Raw genomic sequence first — 16,638 nt, forward strand, 5'->3', positions numbered from 1 at the left:
ATACTCATATGCAATAAATTAAGATATGGTTTCAATTAGGCTCTTTGGTCAGATTAAAAGTATCTTTTGAAAATAACTACTTTTAAACAAGTATTAAACATATTTTTTATTAGACCCATGTAGCTGCATTAGACTTCTTTTATTGATCTGATGTGATATTGTGATATCCCTGCTCCAGCTCTGCTGTCGTAGGGACAGATGCAGGAAATCCTTCCTGCCACATGCCATCTCACTGTACAATAAAAGCTAAATCATTGTTCTGCACTAATCAGTCCAATTTTGCACAACTGCACTGTGGCACACTTGCTGTACATATATTTACATATACACACTGCATCTGCATCTTTTGAATCTTTGCAAGGACTGCTCTAAGCTGCTTTTTATATTGACAGCATGTTATATTTTATTTTTATTTTGTCTACAATTGCTTCTGAGTGGTGGTTGTTGTGTGTCTTGTCTCTATGCTGCTGTAACTGCGAAATAATTTCCCTGCTGGGATGAATAAAGTAATTCTATTCTATTCTATATTCTAATCTAGTCAAGTTTTAGCTGTTAGCAAGAAATTAACAGAAATGAAAGCTTCAAAACATCATTCTGTGTAATTAATATATGTACCAAGTGTGTTTTACCTGTGAGTTGAGTTACTGAATACATGAGCTTTTTTAAAAAAAATTATTTTGGCTTCAGTGTTACCTAAAGGTAAATCGGTAGGGGTTCATTTCCTCCGCGATTGTGTTGAATTAAAACACAGAATAATATAAACATTCTGGATTTTCAGTCCTGGACCTATTCTCATATCTATTCCCCTCTGGCATCTGTCATTGGTATTTCCCCCTAAGTAACTGCTGCACTCTGCATGCTTTCTTTTTATCAGACTGTTCTCTGTAACCCAGAGAAATGTTTGTGTGTACAAAAACAAACTAATACACCAGAATCCTGACAACTGGAGCCAATGCTTTACTCTCATTTTATATTAAAACAGTCTGAAATCTATTTCATCCAGTGAGATGTAACAGCTGGACGACACTTATAAAGTTGATCCTGAACAAAATTTTACAGTTGTCTGCTGAACCTACCCATACAGTAATAAACATCAAAGATTCATCAGATAAAAACAATGAGTACTAAAAAATAAAACAGCTCTAAAAAAGGAGATTAAAGCTAAGTTTGCACTAAACACAACACACAAATCTTGCATTGTTGTGTTCAAATCACAAACGGCTCTAAGAATGTGAAGCTACAGATTTTATTTACATATACAACTATCTTTTGAACAGCTAAAATGTCTGCAACTAAATCCATCAAAGTACGACCTCTAGCAACATAGGATAGTGTTGCTTTGATGAGTTGGTGGCCTGAGGCCGATATCTGACCTGAAAAGCAACAGATAGTGGATCATATTAAGAGACTGGCCCCAGCTCTATGGCTGTGTATAATATTTTTTGTGGTACTTGCTAGACACAAGCAAAGTTAAAGTGGTGTCATGGTACACCTTTTATACACTCTCAGGTACTATGATTACATGCATCACTAGAGCAGTTATTTTTCTCTCGAAGTTGAAGACATGCTTGAAGACATACTTCATTAAACTTTGTAAACTCTGAGTGCTTATGGAAAGAAATGCATCCAAGTTATGACCTTCAGGAGAAAAAGAATAAATTCCAACTTTCTCTTGGACTTAGTGACACAGGAAGAAGTGCATATCTTTAAATGATGACTATAAAATGCTGCAGCACCTTAAATTGTACTACAATAATTTATTCTATTTATAAAATAAATAGAATTATATAAATTCTATAGAATCAATCATCATACATCTTCACGTTTTAGATACTTTAAAACCAGGTATTTTCCTTCACCTCCATAAAACAGAGCCATGCTCAAGAGAAAACCAAACAACTAGAATCTCACCTGACCACAGCAGCTAATAATGTTCTGATGTTTTACCACCTGTCTGTAAGTTTACACTAAGGCTCACTGAAGGGTTATCTCCCTCAGCAGCCTGTGACAGGCGTAAATTTTAGATCTCAAAAGGGCACGTCTTCATTTATGGTCTACCCACAGACATCTTCATTGTCTGTGGGTAAAGGCTAAATATGAACGTTGATGTTGTCTTCAACCAATATGCAATAAAAATTTAAAGCCATTCACAATGCGCTTACACTAAAAATTGAAGTAGCTTGGTTATGGATATTTTATTTTTTGCTTAAAAACTTTTAGTAGTGTAGTAGTTGACTTAAAATGGTACATTATATCATGCTGTAAAGCAAACAAAAGGCCCCTAAGAAAGCACCAACTGCTGGGTTAAAACACTGAACTGCCCCTGCTTGGTTCTGGTTCAATACAGCACACGAACGTCCCACCAACACCTTCTTCGGTAATATGAAAAATAAAATTAGATGTTGAAGCTTGTTAATCATTATTTCTTCCTCCTTTGAACTTGTAATAATACTGGTACAAAACATCTGTGGATGTCTTCTAATTGCTTTGTTAAATTTAGTCAGCTCTCTGCTAACTTTTCTATTACCACTTGGTATTTTGCTGCAGTAGTAATTTGATATCCCGAATGTCTGAGCCAAAGAACAACACTCTGTACAAGCACTTTCACTTTTTGGGCTCATATTCAAGCACGTTCACTACTTCCGTCGTTTGTGGTGATTATATAATGCCTCAATGAGCTAATTCATAAAAAATGTTAACAGTTCTCAGTTCCTTTGGTTATTCTCTTGGGTGTCCTGGGGAAGCTTGAACACAACTGAAAAGGTAAAGTGCAAGATTCATAATACACAGTTGAAACCAGATATTTTCAGGAACAGTATGAAAAGACATATAACTTTAGGGTATGAATATAACCTGAGTTCTCTTATAATAATACAACTGTCTCATCTCCGTCTGAATGACCTCGTGAGAAACATAAACACTATCACAGTAATCCTGGACTACTGATGGGATGGGCATTTTTTTCTATTGTGAGAATCTTATGGGAGGACACCAAAGACTGAAGAAGCCTTTGGATGTAAAAACATTTCCAAAAAACAAAAGAAAAAGTCTAGTTGCTGTCTATTTAAGCATTTAGGATGGTCAGGTCCTGGATGACTGAGAATTTACACCAGTTTAAAGACTATGCTGCAGAATACTAAGAACATGAAAAGATGCCCAAAAAATGCCTCATTATTGTGGCATTTGGAGAGTTAAAACAAGAAAAGTTCAGTCTGATTTAATTTCACAGAATAAGAAAAAAGTGCATGTAAATATATAATTTAAACTTAAAGTTATGTTATTATGAATATTTCAAGTACATGATGGCATTTTATGGCACAGTTAAGTTACTGTGTTACCTTCTCTTGTTATAAAAATGCTGTTTATGTTAAACTTGATTTAAAAGAATTTTGACTTTGCAATTTGGCTCCTTGAAATTGGCCTCTGTCTCTTGGCCTCTGCCGCTCCAAGCGGCTGGTCCACAGGTGTGTCAATTATGAGGGAATATTAAACATAAAATAAATCTCAAAGTTTATTTCACACAATACTACACCCTCTCCCTTGCTTTTAATATTAAAACCAGGCTTACTTCTTGTGAGCACATTTGCAATCATGCCGCAGTCCAGCTTGTGGCAAAAAGATAAACAAGCAGGAAGATCAGTTTTGCTGAAACTGGTTGGATGGATTTTTTACATAAATGTAAAGGGCATTTCTAGCCAGCAAGAAAATGATAATGATGTCCCTGAATGAGATAAGGACGTTTGTCTGGCACTCTGAATGAGATCTTGATGGTGTTAGAGGGTCAGAAAAACTCCCAGTCGGATGAAAGATTTCGTCTGTTTACACTGTTTGTATTCAGAGAATAGATGGTAACAATGAAGTGATATCACCAGCTGCAGTTTCACAGACAAATATAAATTAGTTTCTTTACAGCTGCATTAAAACATGCTTCATTTACCTGTGAGTTAAGCTACTGAATCTTGCATTTACCTCCTAATCCCATTGCTCTCGTCATTTATAGTAAAACGTCTATCATCTTATTGATGAAAAACTTAATAAAAAAACACAATAATCTACCTTTAAATCACAAAAGTCCCATTGTCTTTGTGTTATTTATTACTGTTACAGTAATAAAAAACACATTGTGTTCTGGCTGAGAGATTACAGAAGAAGAGGGCTCTTAACAGATGATGGCTACAAAACATATTTTTCACTGTTGGTTTCATCTGAGTGTTTAACTTTATTGAAAAAGATGAGCATTTTATTATTTTATGGAAAGTTACATCTTAAATGCCAATTTATTTTTTCCATTTTATGAGATCAAGACATACAAGCATGCCAAAAAAACAATACAAACAAATAAAAAATCTATGGTTTAAGAACAGCTTTGTAAAAATGGACTTGCGCCCCACCAGCTAAGTGTCAAACTGTGCTTTGATGTTCTTCTTTCTAACACAAGTTCTCGACTGGAGATCTGTATTGTCTGACAGAATGAGTTAGTAATGCTGTTTGAGAGCATAGTGTTTCTAACCTGCAGCACAACGCAAAAGAAATGTCACTTTTTTTTTTTTGGTTATTATCCTTATTGCTTTATGATTCATTAAAATTACTTGTGACGTTACAAGTAGCTCCCTGTGACATCATTTTAAGAAAGAGATTACGTAATAAAATGATTGACATGATGAAAAGCCATGCGTGATAAATCACAAAAATAATGTGGATGTGAATAAGGCGTGATCAATAATGGTGATCCTGTGTGTCAATTATTTCAATTTTGCATAGTTTAAATTGCAGTCTATGGATTAACATAGAAGCTAACCCAGTGTAGCTTCTATGTAAATTAGTTAGGTAAATTTCTGTTAACTGATTACTGGGGCATATTAGTTTATCTGCCATTTTGTCTTTATATGGTAATTTACCAAAACTTGACTTTATTTCACAAAAACTTTAGAAGTAAAAGTTGACGAGAAAAAAAGCATAGCATGAGCAGTGACTAGTGTGCACTGGTACCAGTGGCTCATTTAGCTCTTGACTCATCTTCAAAATGTCTTATGTTTAAATAAATGTTCCCATGTTTTGTAACTGTGACCCAGAATAAAGCTGTACATGTAGGATGCCTGTCTTTTATGCTTTTAATTAGTAAAGACTTATTTCAGATAACTCAGATGCAAATCTAATAACTGTTTCTTTATTTTGCAGATGCAAGCCTCAGTATAATACAAATATATAGCATGTTGAATCTGCTGCCATTGTTCAATGCTATGTGGATTTGTAATTCTCGTGGTATTACTGAGAAGTGCAGGGTCAGTGTACCATTCACTTTATAATAGGCTCATGTGCAGCAATCATAGCCAGAGTGTCTTTTAGCCGGTAATTAAATCCTAGATAGATACTTGTTGAACCCACAGAGAGAAAATGAGATGTAATGAGACACTAAAACAATCAGTAAATGTATGTATAAAATTCTTAACTTTATTAGTTAATTCTTTTTGTTTCTTCATGTTAAGAATTGACAAATGATACTGTGGTTACCCGCTACATAATGTTGCGGTCTCCACACATTTGTACAACATTTAAATCCAAGCTATGCCCATATAAACCACTGTGCAAAGTGTGACAACCACACATCAAAAACTAGTTAAACAGCTTCTGTTACAGTCCTCTAAGCTGCACCTTTGCAGAGAAGTACAGATTAAACTGTGCATGTTTCGCAGTAATTGGAGGAGTTACTGTCAAACATATACTTTATGTCTGTTGTCTTCTTTGATGGTGCGCTTTTTATGAGTTGTAAATAATCCTCTGAGAATGACATTCCTGAATCTGCTATGAAGTCTGTACTTTTGATTTTACTGTCAAAAACAAATAGTACTGAAACAGAGCAAAGGTGATGCAAAAACACACAAATAACACAAACTCTTTGTGTTCCAACAGCTTGATTATATTCATGTTTACCCAAATGTCAGTGCAGCAGGTAACTGATCGTGGGACTTGCTAAGACTTGTCAGCAGCAGCCGAGAACACCCTGAAGACTTGGGTGTCACCACAGGTGACTCATAAGGAGGAAACTTCAGGACAAAAAAACTATTGATAACTTTGTGGTGGGGAAAGAAGCATATCAAGACACTGTGAAGGTGAAAATCTTTCAGTCAAGTGTATACAAAGGTATATAAGTAAGTATATAAATGTCTTATACAAGACGATAGCAAAGAGTTCAACACAAAACATCTAGCCTGTAAGTTCTTACCTACAGATTCAGTACATTTCTTTCATACCCACTGAGTCTATAAGCATGATAAACTCAAGACATGACATAAACCATGAGGTCAAAGAACCAAGAAGTCAAAGTTCAACATAGTCTTGAAACAATAGTGAGCAACGACATTTATCAGCACACACCCAAGATTAAAGGCATAACAAGCCGTACTGCAGATATCTCTCTCTTCCTGCCTTCTGTGCTTGAAGCACACAGAAGGAACAGACTGTTGAAAGACTGTTGTTATTAATCACAAACTTAACTGAATAAATGTGATTCAATGCGCCATTTCTCAACTTTTTAAAAATATCTGCTTTACTTAAAATCAATTTCTGATGTTTCAGCAAGAGCTTATAAAAGTATTCCAATGAATTGCTTAATTTTTCTGTGCACACAAAGTGCCATCTTATATAACTCCCAAATTGCAGCGGCTCATTTTTAAAAGGAATTTAATGAATAATTTTGTTTTCAAAGAAAGAAAGGATTCTGCTTTTTCAAAAATGTCAAAGTGTTGTTATAAATATGCATAATGGTAAATGGCCTGTTCTTGGATAGCATTTCACCAAGTCAAGAGGACCCAAAAGGTTTCCAGTCAACACTCTTTCACTCACGCCTGCACACCCCAAACACATTCACACGCTAATCATTGAATTGAATCTTAAACTCCAGATAGGAGGAGTCTCTGCATAAACCACCTGTATTTTGACTTCCCAGGGCATTTTATTGGGTGTTGAGAATGTGTGAGGTGTTATTTAACCAAATGTTATATGAAGCCTGTGGAGAGTTTTGAAATGCAAAACCTGCATGCTTGCCCGGGATAAAAAAAAGCTCGAGGGCTGATAACATATAGACGGGGTAAGAGTTTTTTCACCTCATAGTTGTTAAAACATTTTCTGCGAACAGCTGTCTTTCAAAGCAGCCTGTTCTACAGGTATAATGTAACATGTTGAGTCATGTTTTTTTTTTTTTTTGCTCTGGGTTTGTCTGTGTCTGTTATTTTATGACATAGACTAAAGAAAATGAAACTTTATCTTGAAATTTAACCAAACTACAGAAAGTTCTTAGGTTACTTCAAAAGGAAGTTCTGACCTGACCTCCAACTTTCTCAGATTTTTATCCAACAGGTGTCAACATGTTCTGGGAAAACAAGTTTGATCCATGAAGGTCCCATCTTACAGCACTGAAAGGATCTGCTGCAAACATTTTGGTGCCAGATACCACACCAGGTTTCTTTTGTAATCCAGTGGAATTAAGGATCTGCAGAGCAGTTCTGTTTAGGCTGAAAAATGAGACCCATAAGCGCTTAGTTCTCACGTTATGTCTAATTTAGACATGTTTTACTGTTGAGGCCTTTACAGAAGATACACAAAACTAATTCAGACTCAATTTAACTATTGTGAGAAAGATAACAATGTTACATTCATTTGAAGCATGCAGAATGCAATTTCATTTTACAAGGTGTCGTCTGTTGTTTTTTTTAGCATGTAAATTTCTTTCCTGCAGAAAAGTGCAATACAAATAATCTGCCATGCCTTGCCTTTTGAGTAGCAGAATAAATAAACTCCATTAATAAAGTCAAGACAGACCTTTTGTTGTTGAGTTTAGGTAATGTTCCTTTTATCCTTTGTTTGCTATAAGGCTTTGTATTTCTTTATGCATAATCTTTGATTCAATCTAAAGGAAACAATTTAGACTTAATATCAGATAATATGCTAATGTATGCACGAGCACTTTTGAGCATTTTTGTAAGAAGTAGGGTTTCTATGGCTGATGAACATATCTGAATGTTTTAAACCATGTTTAATGAACTTTGTGTTAAATCAAGGCTGGCTCTGACAAAATATACTGTCCTTCTAAATGTATTCAAAATGTACTTCTTGAAAATTTTCAAGTTTAGATATGGTATAGCCTCAAATTTTATGGTATTTTTATTTTACAGGTAAAGATCTACAAAATAAAATGTTTGTTTTTTTCTAAATATTCATGCACTAACACTTCGACCATTTATTGTTTTTACAATGATACAGATTTTTTCTGTGGAAAAATTATAACTTGCATTATCGTTCTGCTCTGTGGCTCCCATAAAGTCACATCAAGTGAAAAAGCCTCAACTTCCCATGAAGAATACAGAGTCCATATAAAGAAACTCTTTGTCCAAGTATTGACACAGTTAGGGCACAAAATGCTGAACAAGAATTCATAAATTGACATTTTTATCTCTCATCTGCACACTCCAGTGAACAAGAACTAATAAACAAAATGGAAAAAGACTGTGTACTCATCCAGGAAATGAGTACACAGAGATAAATAGGTGATAAAATTGGGATAAATAGGTGATAAAATTGCAACAGAGATAAATAGGTGATAAAATTGATAAAATTAACTAAATTCTACCTTTACTAGTTATTATTAGGTCACGGATGATGGATTTAATCTCCAGGAGTCCCAGAACAGTGTAAGCAGCTGACAGAACTAATGCTGAAGCATTCACTAAAACCTCATGTCGTCACTATCTTGACTTTCCTTAGTGTGAACTTTGTTCTTGTAGACAAGATGGGGAGTGGCTTAATGTCTCAAACAGGTTTATGTCTGCCTAGGAGCCAGTTTCAAACCGGACTATTTGCATGTTGAAACAGGAATCCATGCCCTCCCACTTCAGACTGCTGATCGAGTTCAGATGCCTCCTGTCTTTGTCTCTCCCAGCTGGATCTCAGAAGCCTCCCCAATACTGGACACAAGCTAAATGGAAGTGGGATATTTTACGAGCAGTCTTGGGGATTTCCACAAAGGTCACTATCAAAATGTAAGTCATTGTTGAACATAGCACTCCTATGACTACTTTTTTGTGCTTTGGGACTCTTTAAGAACAAAAAGGTTGTTTTTTTTTTTAAATATAGCAACTTATTTCCCTGGAATGTGAGAGTTTGGAATAAAATGTGTGACTAAAGAGTCTTTCTCTAGGTTGTGTTTTAATTCGTGGATAAAATTTATTAATGCTGCTACAACAGTTTTTTTGACATTTTAAAATATTTGCTTACATGCTCCTTTCACATCTACATCTTGGTTTTTCAAAGTGCAAGTTTTATTTGTCAAACAACGATCTTCATTAAGAAAAGTTCAACATTTTCTGCTAAATAGTCAGAAAATGTCAATGGCTTCTAATCCGTCTGATTATTACTGATCAGACTCTGAATGAATGTTGAATCTGCTGATCAGCTTTGTATATTTTGGCAACTACTTCAGCCTAACATGAACATGTTAAAAAAATAGATTAATGTACAGAGAGATAAGGCTCAACATAAAAACTCATCATTACATTTGTGGGAATGAAAAACAGACTATTTAAAAATTTTAAATTTTATATACTTTTTCGCTATTACAGAATACATGAGTTCTGTATAATTTTTAAAATATCCCCAGAGGTGTGAACTTCAAGTGGGAAAGTTAGGGAGCTTAAATCATTCAAATCCAAGATGGCTGCCATATGTCCAAAACAAAGTGTTTGAAGCAATAATAATATGTTTAGTTGTACTTTTCATTGTTTGTATCTCATTAATTCTTTCATACACAGATTGCTGTGTAGGAAATACCTGCAAGTAGTCACATTGAGTTTGAATAAACATAGATAAAATGCACAAATATATAATTAGCAATGTGCATATCTAATGGTAATTAGCTTGTAATTGAGCATAGCAGTTATATTCCACTGATTCTTCCTCTTGCCATGAAAACATGGTTAAGTTGGGGTCAAAGTTATTCCTGGACTGATGGTCGCACTTCAGCCATAAGTATCCCACTTCCGTGTAAAGTTGGAGTACTTCAAATATTCCTCGCCGCACCTTGCTTTTCTAGTTGAAGCCAGGATTATTTATTTGTTCTTAGGTGCAACAGTAGTTGACATACCACAACAGCACCATGTGATTTGGCTGTATTTGAGAATGATAGGCTATTTAAAAAAAAAAAAAATTCTCAAAGATCTATTTCTTTTCTTTCTATTTTTAAAATACAAATGTGTTCCATTGCTATACTTTAAGTTTTTAAATGTTTGTTTACATTTGGATTGGGCTGTCACCATTTTAATTTATCTGTATTTAAAACTCTTATTTTTTTTTTTGCCAAATCAAATAATCAGCTTGAATAGACTTTAAAACACAATTAAAACATTTCGCACAACAAAGAAAATTTAAGAAATTGACACCAACACCCCTTTTTCCATAAATGCACCAGAATTTTTTATTTTGTTTTGATGTTTGCTCACTGACAGGACCTTGTGTCTCTATTACCTTCAACAGGTCGTAAACAAACAGTCCGGGGAGATGGATTCTTCAGAGTTTTCCCTGCTGTCATCACTGAAAGGCGAGGTTAAACATGAGGATTTTGTCCAGCCTCATTATAAAGAGTCATATCGCCTGGCCATCGATCGTCTTATTAAAGACGGCAGAGACAGTTATTCTGAGTTCCTAAAAGAAGAACGTATTGTGAGCTTCCTCTCAGAAGATGAGATTGTCTTTCTCACCTCTAATGTAGAACAGTTGCCATCCCAAAACCAGACAGAAGAAATCATTGACCCAACAGACAACCAGTCGTCATCTGGGACGTACTGGCCCACTCACTCAGATGTGGAAACGCCAAATTTGGATTTAGGTTGGCCACATGTCCAGCATGAAAAACATCCAACTAATATCAATCTGCTCTACCATCCACCTAGACTCAATAACCCGACCATAAAGGAGGTGATCCGGAAGCATATTCAGGATGCAAGAACGGTAATTAAAACATCCTGCAACTGTACACTTACAGAGGCAGCAGAACTAAAAAAAAAATTCAGGCCCTTTCCACTTTAAAGCAGTTGTTTTACAATATGGATTTTCTACGGTCTGTGTCCACCATCCACATTAAACATAGTTTTTTGTAAGAAAAAATGCTTTTCAATTGAAAACCACCCATTCAGGATTTTTTGCATGCAGTTCTCCATTTAAGCCCTGAAGCAGTTATATCAGAATAAACTGCAGTAGTTGGACATATTGTCCACTGACTTAATGCTAGTACAAAACCATAAACAATGTAAATCAACATTAACTCCATTTAAACCCTAAAATTTCTGTTTCTGTGATTGTCCAAAGTATGTTGCAAGCTCTCCCTCCGTCTATGCAGCCAGATTGCTGCTGACTACTGCTGCTCTTCATTTCAGAGTAAGGGAGTGTCTTCTGGGCTGGATTAGGAAATATCTGGTTCTACAGCTTTGTTTCTTAAGGAAACACAAAGAACCATTTTCCAGAAATGCCACAAAGTCGCAAGGTCAAATCTTTCTCAAATTCTCAGTTACCGTCATAAGACTTAGTCAGAGGACATAAGAAACAAATTCTGTTTCATAAAACTGTGTAAGATTTGGATATTCTAGAGGTTACTTATAACACCTCTGGCTGCTGAAATACAAAAAGTTCCTAAAGCAAAAAAGGGCTTGTTCTAAATGGGTCGAAGAGCTTTCAAAACTCAAATTTCTGTGACTATTTCTCATCCAGTTTAAATCAAATGTTTGACAGATATATCAAAATATTTAAATACACTTAGTTTTTTTTATTAATACTTAATATCTATTAGGGGTTATAGTTAAAATGACAATTACTTTTAGGTTTTAAAATTTAACAACTCAATTGTATGTGTTCTATTGTCAAATTGTGTGTACTGAACAAAAAGAAAATACTTTAGTTTAACCAATAATTTCACCATAAAAACAGGAATAAATTGTAAACACCATTTTTACCACTATTCTCAGTGGTAAAATAAAATTTTTACAAGTTTTATAATAAGAACTTGTAAAAATAATTTTTTGAAATCTCTCCTAACTGAAATAGTAAATGGTTTTGGTATTGATACAGATTCTGTGATATGCTTCTTTCACTTTTTTACTATAAAGCTGTGTTTGCAATACACATTGCATGTCCTTATTTGATCTTTGATGTTAGAACATGTGTACATTTATTAGTGCTAGATCCTGTTTTAATTTATTTGCAGATGCATAGATGCAATTGCAATTGAATGACAAAATGCTCCATATTCATTCTGAATTCATTCTGCTTTCTCTTTGAAGGTCATTGCAATTGTGATGGACAAGTTCACAGATGTTGATATTTTCAAAGAAATTGTGGATGCTTCTATGCGAGGTGTGTCGGTCTACGTGTTGTTAGATGACGACAATTTTAAAAGCTTCCTCAAGATGGCAGATGATCACGATATCAAACTACAGCAGCTAAGAGTGAGTTCATAAAATATGTAAAATGTAAAAAATGGCCAGTAAGCGGAACATATTTATTGCTATGTCTATATATATAATTACATTTGTTCAAATTAAATGTAATTTGAACAGTGTCAGTGTTCACAAATTACATCTAAGTTGTCACGTTACTTAGATGTGACCAAACTGAACTGAAAGAGAGAGATGCCTGCTGCCTGATAGTTGACTTTGTACATTGTATAGAACCTCACCACTTACGTTTTGTGCCTACAAAAGCTGGAAAACTGTTGTGCAAAACACGTCTCGTCTTTTGTGACATGACAAGAGGAATGATTATTTGATGATACATGTTTTTTTTGGGGGGGGTGGAGTAATAATTATTAGCAAGGTATTCAAAAGTGTCAAACACACCCTTAAAATTTCCCTTTGAGAGCACATTACGTGCCAATAAAACAGGAACTCAGTGACTCATCAAACTGAAGGCAACATATTGTGCAGAAGGCCTTACATGAACTTTTGTTTGTTGTTAGCTGTTGTGATTTTAAAGCTGACATGATCCTTTTACTTCTCTGGCAACAGAACATGAGGGTGCGCACAGTGAAAGGTCCGGACTACCTCTGTCAATCAGGAGCCAAATTTCATGGAGCAATGGAGCAGAGGTTTCTTTTAATCGATTGCCACACAGCAATTTATGGCTCGTACAGGTAAATAATGTAACAGTATAACTGGTAAACTTTCTGAATGTGCTGCATTGTGCACAAGACATAGTAATGCATTCAATGTCAGAGTTCAAACACTGTAGAAATAATTTCTCACCGACATTTTGTGAAAAAGTTTAGATCTTGTACTTCTGAGAATAATTTTTTGAGGGTTTAGTAATTGTTTATTTTATGCCAAGCTTTTAAAAAGTCGTAAAAACCAACCCAGCACCAAAAGCATTTAATTAATTGCATTTAATGAACAGTTGGATTTTTTTTTTATTATCTCTAAGTCAAATAAGTTAAGATTTGTTTGGTCTTGTTGTTACAGCTTCTCTTGGTCTTTTGAGAAGATCCATCTGAGCATGGTTCAGGTCATCACAGGCCGGCTTGTAAAGTCCTACGATGAGGAGTTTCGAACACTTTACGCCCGGTCGATGGTACGAGCTGAGCTCGGTACCCCACTGGAAGGGACAAACAACATCAGCTTTCTTGGGCAGCATATGTTGTCGAGACATCATTCTGCTCCAAAGATTGGACGAAATGACCAGATGAGGCATTCCTTGGATGTAGTAAATTGGAAAACCTGTGAAATGAAATCTGGGACAAGAGACAGGCTCATTAAAGAGGATGGTAAATTCCTTAGTCCCTTTAAGAAGACACCACAGTTGGAACTTGAAACCCTAGATGAGATGAATTTGTGTAAAAGGCACAGTTACGCCTGGGAAACACAAGATGGATGCATCCCACAGAACATGAGGCCTAGAGGAAGCAACTGGAATATCCATGGAGACTCTAGCATTCTACCACACAATTATGCAATGGATAATTATTTGCAAGTACAACAAATACGCAGAGGTCAACACATGCGTCAGTCTTATAATGGCCTAGATAAACAAGTCCTTTCCATGCAACAAAACTTGCCAACATTGGAGAAAACTTCAAAGTCGTTCATGCGCACATGGAGGATTGAATCTTATCTTAAAAATCCTGATGCTCCATCTCCAGACACATTTGACTATCTAGACCAGTTTGAACCCGTGGATAAAGCTAACTCCTTCATGCAGGGACATATGCGTAACTCGATTGCTCTCAGGTGCCCCATACCACAAATCCTAGAGCCAAGCAGACTAATAAACCCCTCTTCATGCCTTACTGGTTACTCAGCAACACCCAATGCTCCTCTGCACCACAGTTCAATGCAGTGGGATGCTGCAGCAGCTGAGAACAGAATGAACACCAATGAAATCATGTTAAAGCGAAAGAGCTTGCAAATTTTAGACAACTTTGACAGCTACAGCTCAGGTAAAAACTCTCACCACTCTACATATTCCAGTTTAAGCAGAAGTAAACATGGGCAGATAATTACAAACCCAGACATGTTGAGAGACAGTTGGCAGAAGAGGCACAGTGTGGCTGATCCAAGGTCAAGCACGGAGCACCCATATGAAACCTCAGGTCACATGTATGGACATTTTGTCAGGACAGAAGTAAACAGGAGCACTGCGGAGATCCCTGTTCAGAATGGTGGTTATAAAACGAGCATGAATGAAGATCAACGATCTCTGTCCCACTATGATGTTAAGAATATTGCAGACAAAAAGGGCCCAAATAATCGTATTTGGCACAAACCCCCAACCAGGACTGTCTCTGCAGCAGCCCTTATTCTCAGTAACAAAGAATTGGCAAACAAATCCAAAAGTATGAATTCTCAGCCCATGCCAAAGAATAGCTCCAAGAAAATTCAATCTTTGTTGAACATACCAGAGAGGAAAGAGGATTTCAGAACCATGGAGACAGCAAGTCTCAATTCTTGTGAAAGCAGTGACACCTTAACAGCTGATGATGACGCAAGATCAACTCAAAGTGGAGGAAAACATCAGCAAAGTTCAACCAGTTCTGTCAAGTCATCACCAGAAAGCCATTTAAAGTCTGAAAAGCCACAAGTCAAAACAGAAGAACAACAAGATCACCAAGTAAACCCTCCCTCTAAGACTACCATACAGAAAAAACCCTCATTTCTTGGAAGAAACACTAAGCCGGCAGCTGAGAATCGTGTGTACAGCAGATTTGAACCTTTCTGCTCACTTGAAAAGAAAAGCTCTTTGTTGCCTGGTTCCAAACGTGCACAGTCCAAAAGCCTTCCGAGAGGTGAAACAGCCTTCGAAGCCAGCCACAATCAGGCAACACGTGGACACCAGGAGAACAAGCTGGAGAAATTCTTCCACAGAGTGGGACATTTGTTAAATAAGAACAAGTAGTGAGGGCTGCTTTCATGACACTCAAGCTACATAGGTTGCCTATTGTTGATGCCCATCAGATTGTCAAGTATTTTGATATTATTTTTTACCTTTTGTATTGAAAAATGATAATAAAACAGGGTACACTGATGTATATTACAGATTTCAGTGATTTAGAAATACCACCTCAGTCTTTGCTCTGCCATGAATTAAAATGTTGTCAAAAATATTTGCATTAGCAGATGGTCATTTTGTCAGGTCACATATGTATCTTTTCTTTTGCTGGAACTGCAGCTGTGAAGGGTGAACATACCTCACTGATTTCTGCATAGACTTTGTGTTATTGAGGGTTGACAGCTGCTCCATGTACAGACATAAAAAAATATAATAGACATGCAAACTCATCAGACATTCGGACAAGCATTTCTTACTAGTCTATGTTTTAAAAAAGCTTCACAATGCAGTGAAGTAGGGCACAATACTGTGAGAAGGAATGCACATTGTGTACTTTTCTTAAATAATTCTTAATCTTCCATTAATTTTATGAAAAATCAACAGGGACTTCAGTAATGGGATTACTTTGTTTACAGAATGGTGCACCTTAATGTGAAAACTCTTTATATATACGGACATGAGAAGCCAAGAAAGAGTACGTCTTAGCTTCACTTTAGAGATGTCGACAGTTTTTATTTCTTAGGGTATGAAATGAATGTGCTCAGAGATAATGCACTTTTAAATGAATGTCTTGTAGAGGGGCGGATGAGGGTTTGTGTGTCAATGTTACTGTATAGTAAACACACTGCAGTCTGGAAAAGTTTTCTTTTATTTTCTATTGTGCTTATTTATTATCTCAGTAAACATTTTTCTAATGAATTTTGAATGTCAGTTTAAATGTTTTTCTTTGGTGGCTAGTGATTTATAACTTGTGGCCTCATTAAAACATCAATAAACGAGCATTTTCATTGTAGTTCACCAATATTTAAAGGAATAGGAAAGTGGTATTTATTTATGAAACATTTCTAAAAATACAACAATCTGTTGCGCTCACTTGGAAGCAGTCTTACTGAGGCAATAATTTTCTAAAATTGTTAACCAGTAGATCCTCAACCTAGAACTGGATGATACACCTTCTTTCTAGGTTTTTTTTGCATCACATAAAATGTAATGGGGTCACCCCAAAACTCAATTCTTACAATAAGTGTCATGATGTGTGAGTTTGAGAATGGACCAAAA

At 35.8% G+C, this 16,638-nt stretch overlaps 1 protein-coding gene across 1 annotated transcript; it reads left to right on the forward strand.

Moving 5' to 3' along the window:
• Positions 1-8,809: 8,809 nt before the first annotated feature.
• On the forward strand, positions 8,810-16,361 carry fam83b (family with sequence similarity 83 member B). Its single transcript, XM_028007487.1, has 5 exons — positions 8,810-9,035; positions 10,525-10,998; positions 12,324-12,488; positions 13,047-13,171; positions 13,497-16,361. The coding sequence occupies exons 1-5, from the start codon at positions 8,976-8,978 to the stop codon at positions 15,424-15,426; spliced, it is 2,754 nt and encodes a 917-aa protein (XP_027863288.1). The 5' UTR covers positions 8,810-8,975; the 3' UTR covers positions 15,427-16,361.
• The last annotated feature ends 277 nt before the right edge of the window (positions 16,362-16,638 follow it).

The sequence above is a fragment of the Xiphophorus couchianus genome, chromosome 22 (genome assembly GCF_001444195.1).
Source record: "Xiphophorus couchianus chromosome 22, X_couchianus-1.0, whole genome shotgun sequence".
Taxonomy (NCBI): domain Eukaryota; kingdom Metazoa; phylum Chordata; class Actinopteri; order Cyprinodontiformes; family Poeciliidae; genus Xiphophorus; species Xiphophorus couchianus.

Coding starts and splice junctions, on each gene's coding strand:
- fam83b (XM_028007487.1), top strand. CDS start 8,976: ATGGAAGTGGGATATTTTACGAGCAGTCTTGGGGATTTCCACAAAGGT. Junction 9,036..10,524: donor ACAAAGGTCACTATCAAAAT/GTAAGTCATTGT, acceptor TACCTTCAACAG/GTCGTAAACAAACAGTCCGG. Junction 10,999..12,323: donor ATATTCAGGATGCAAGAACG/GTAATTAAAACA, acceptor TTCTCTTTGAAG/GTCATTGCAATTGTGATGGA.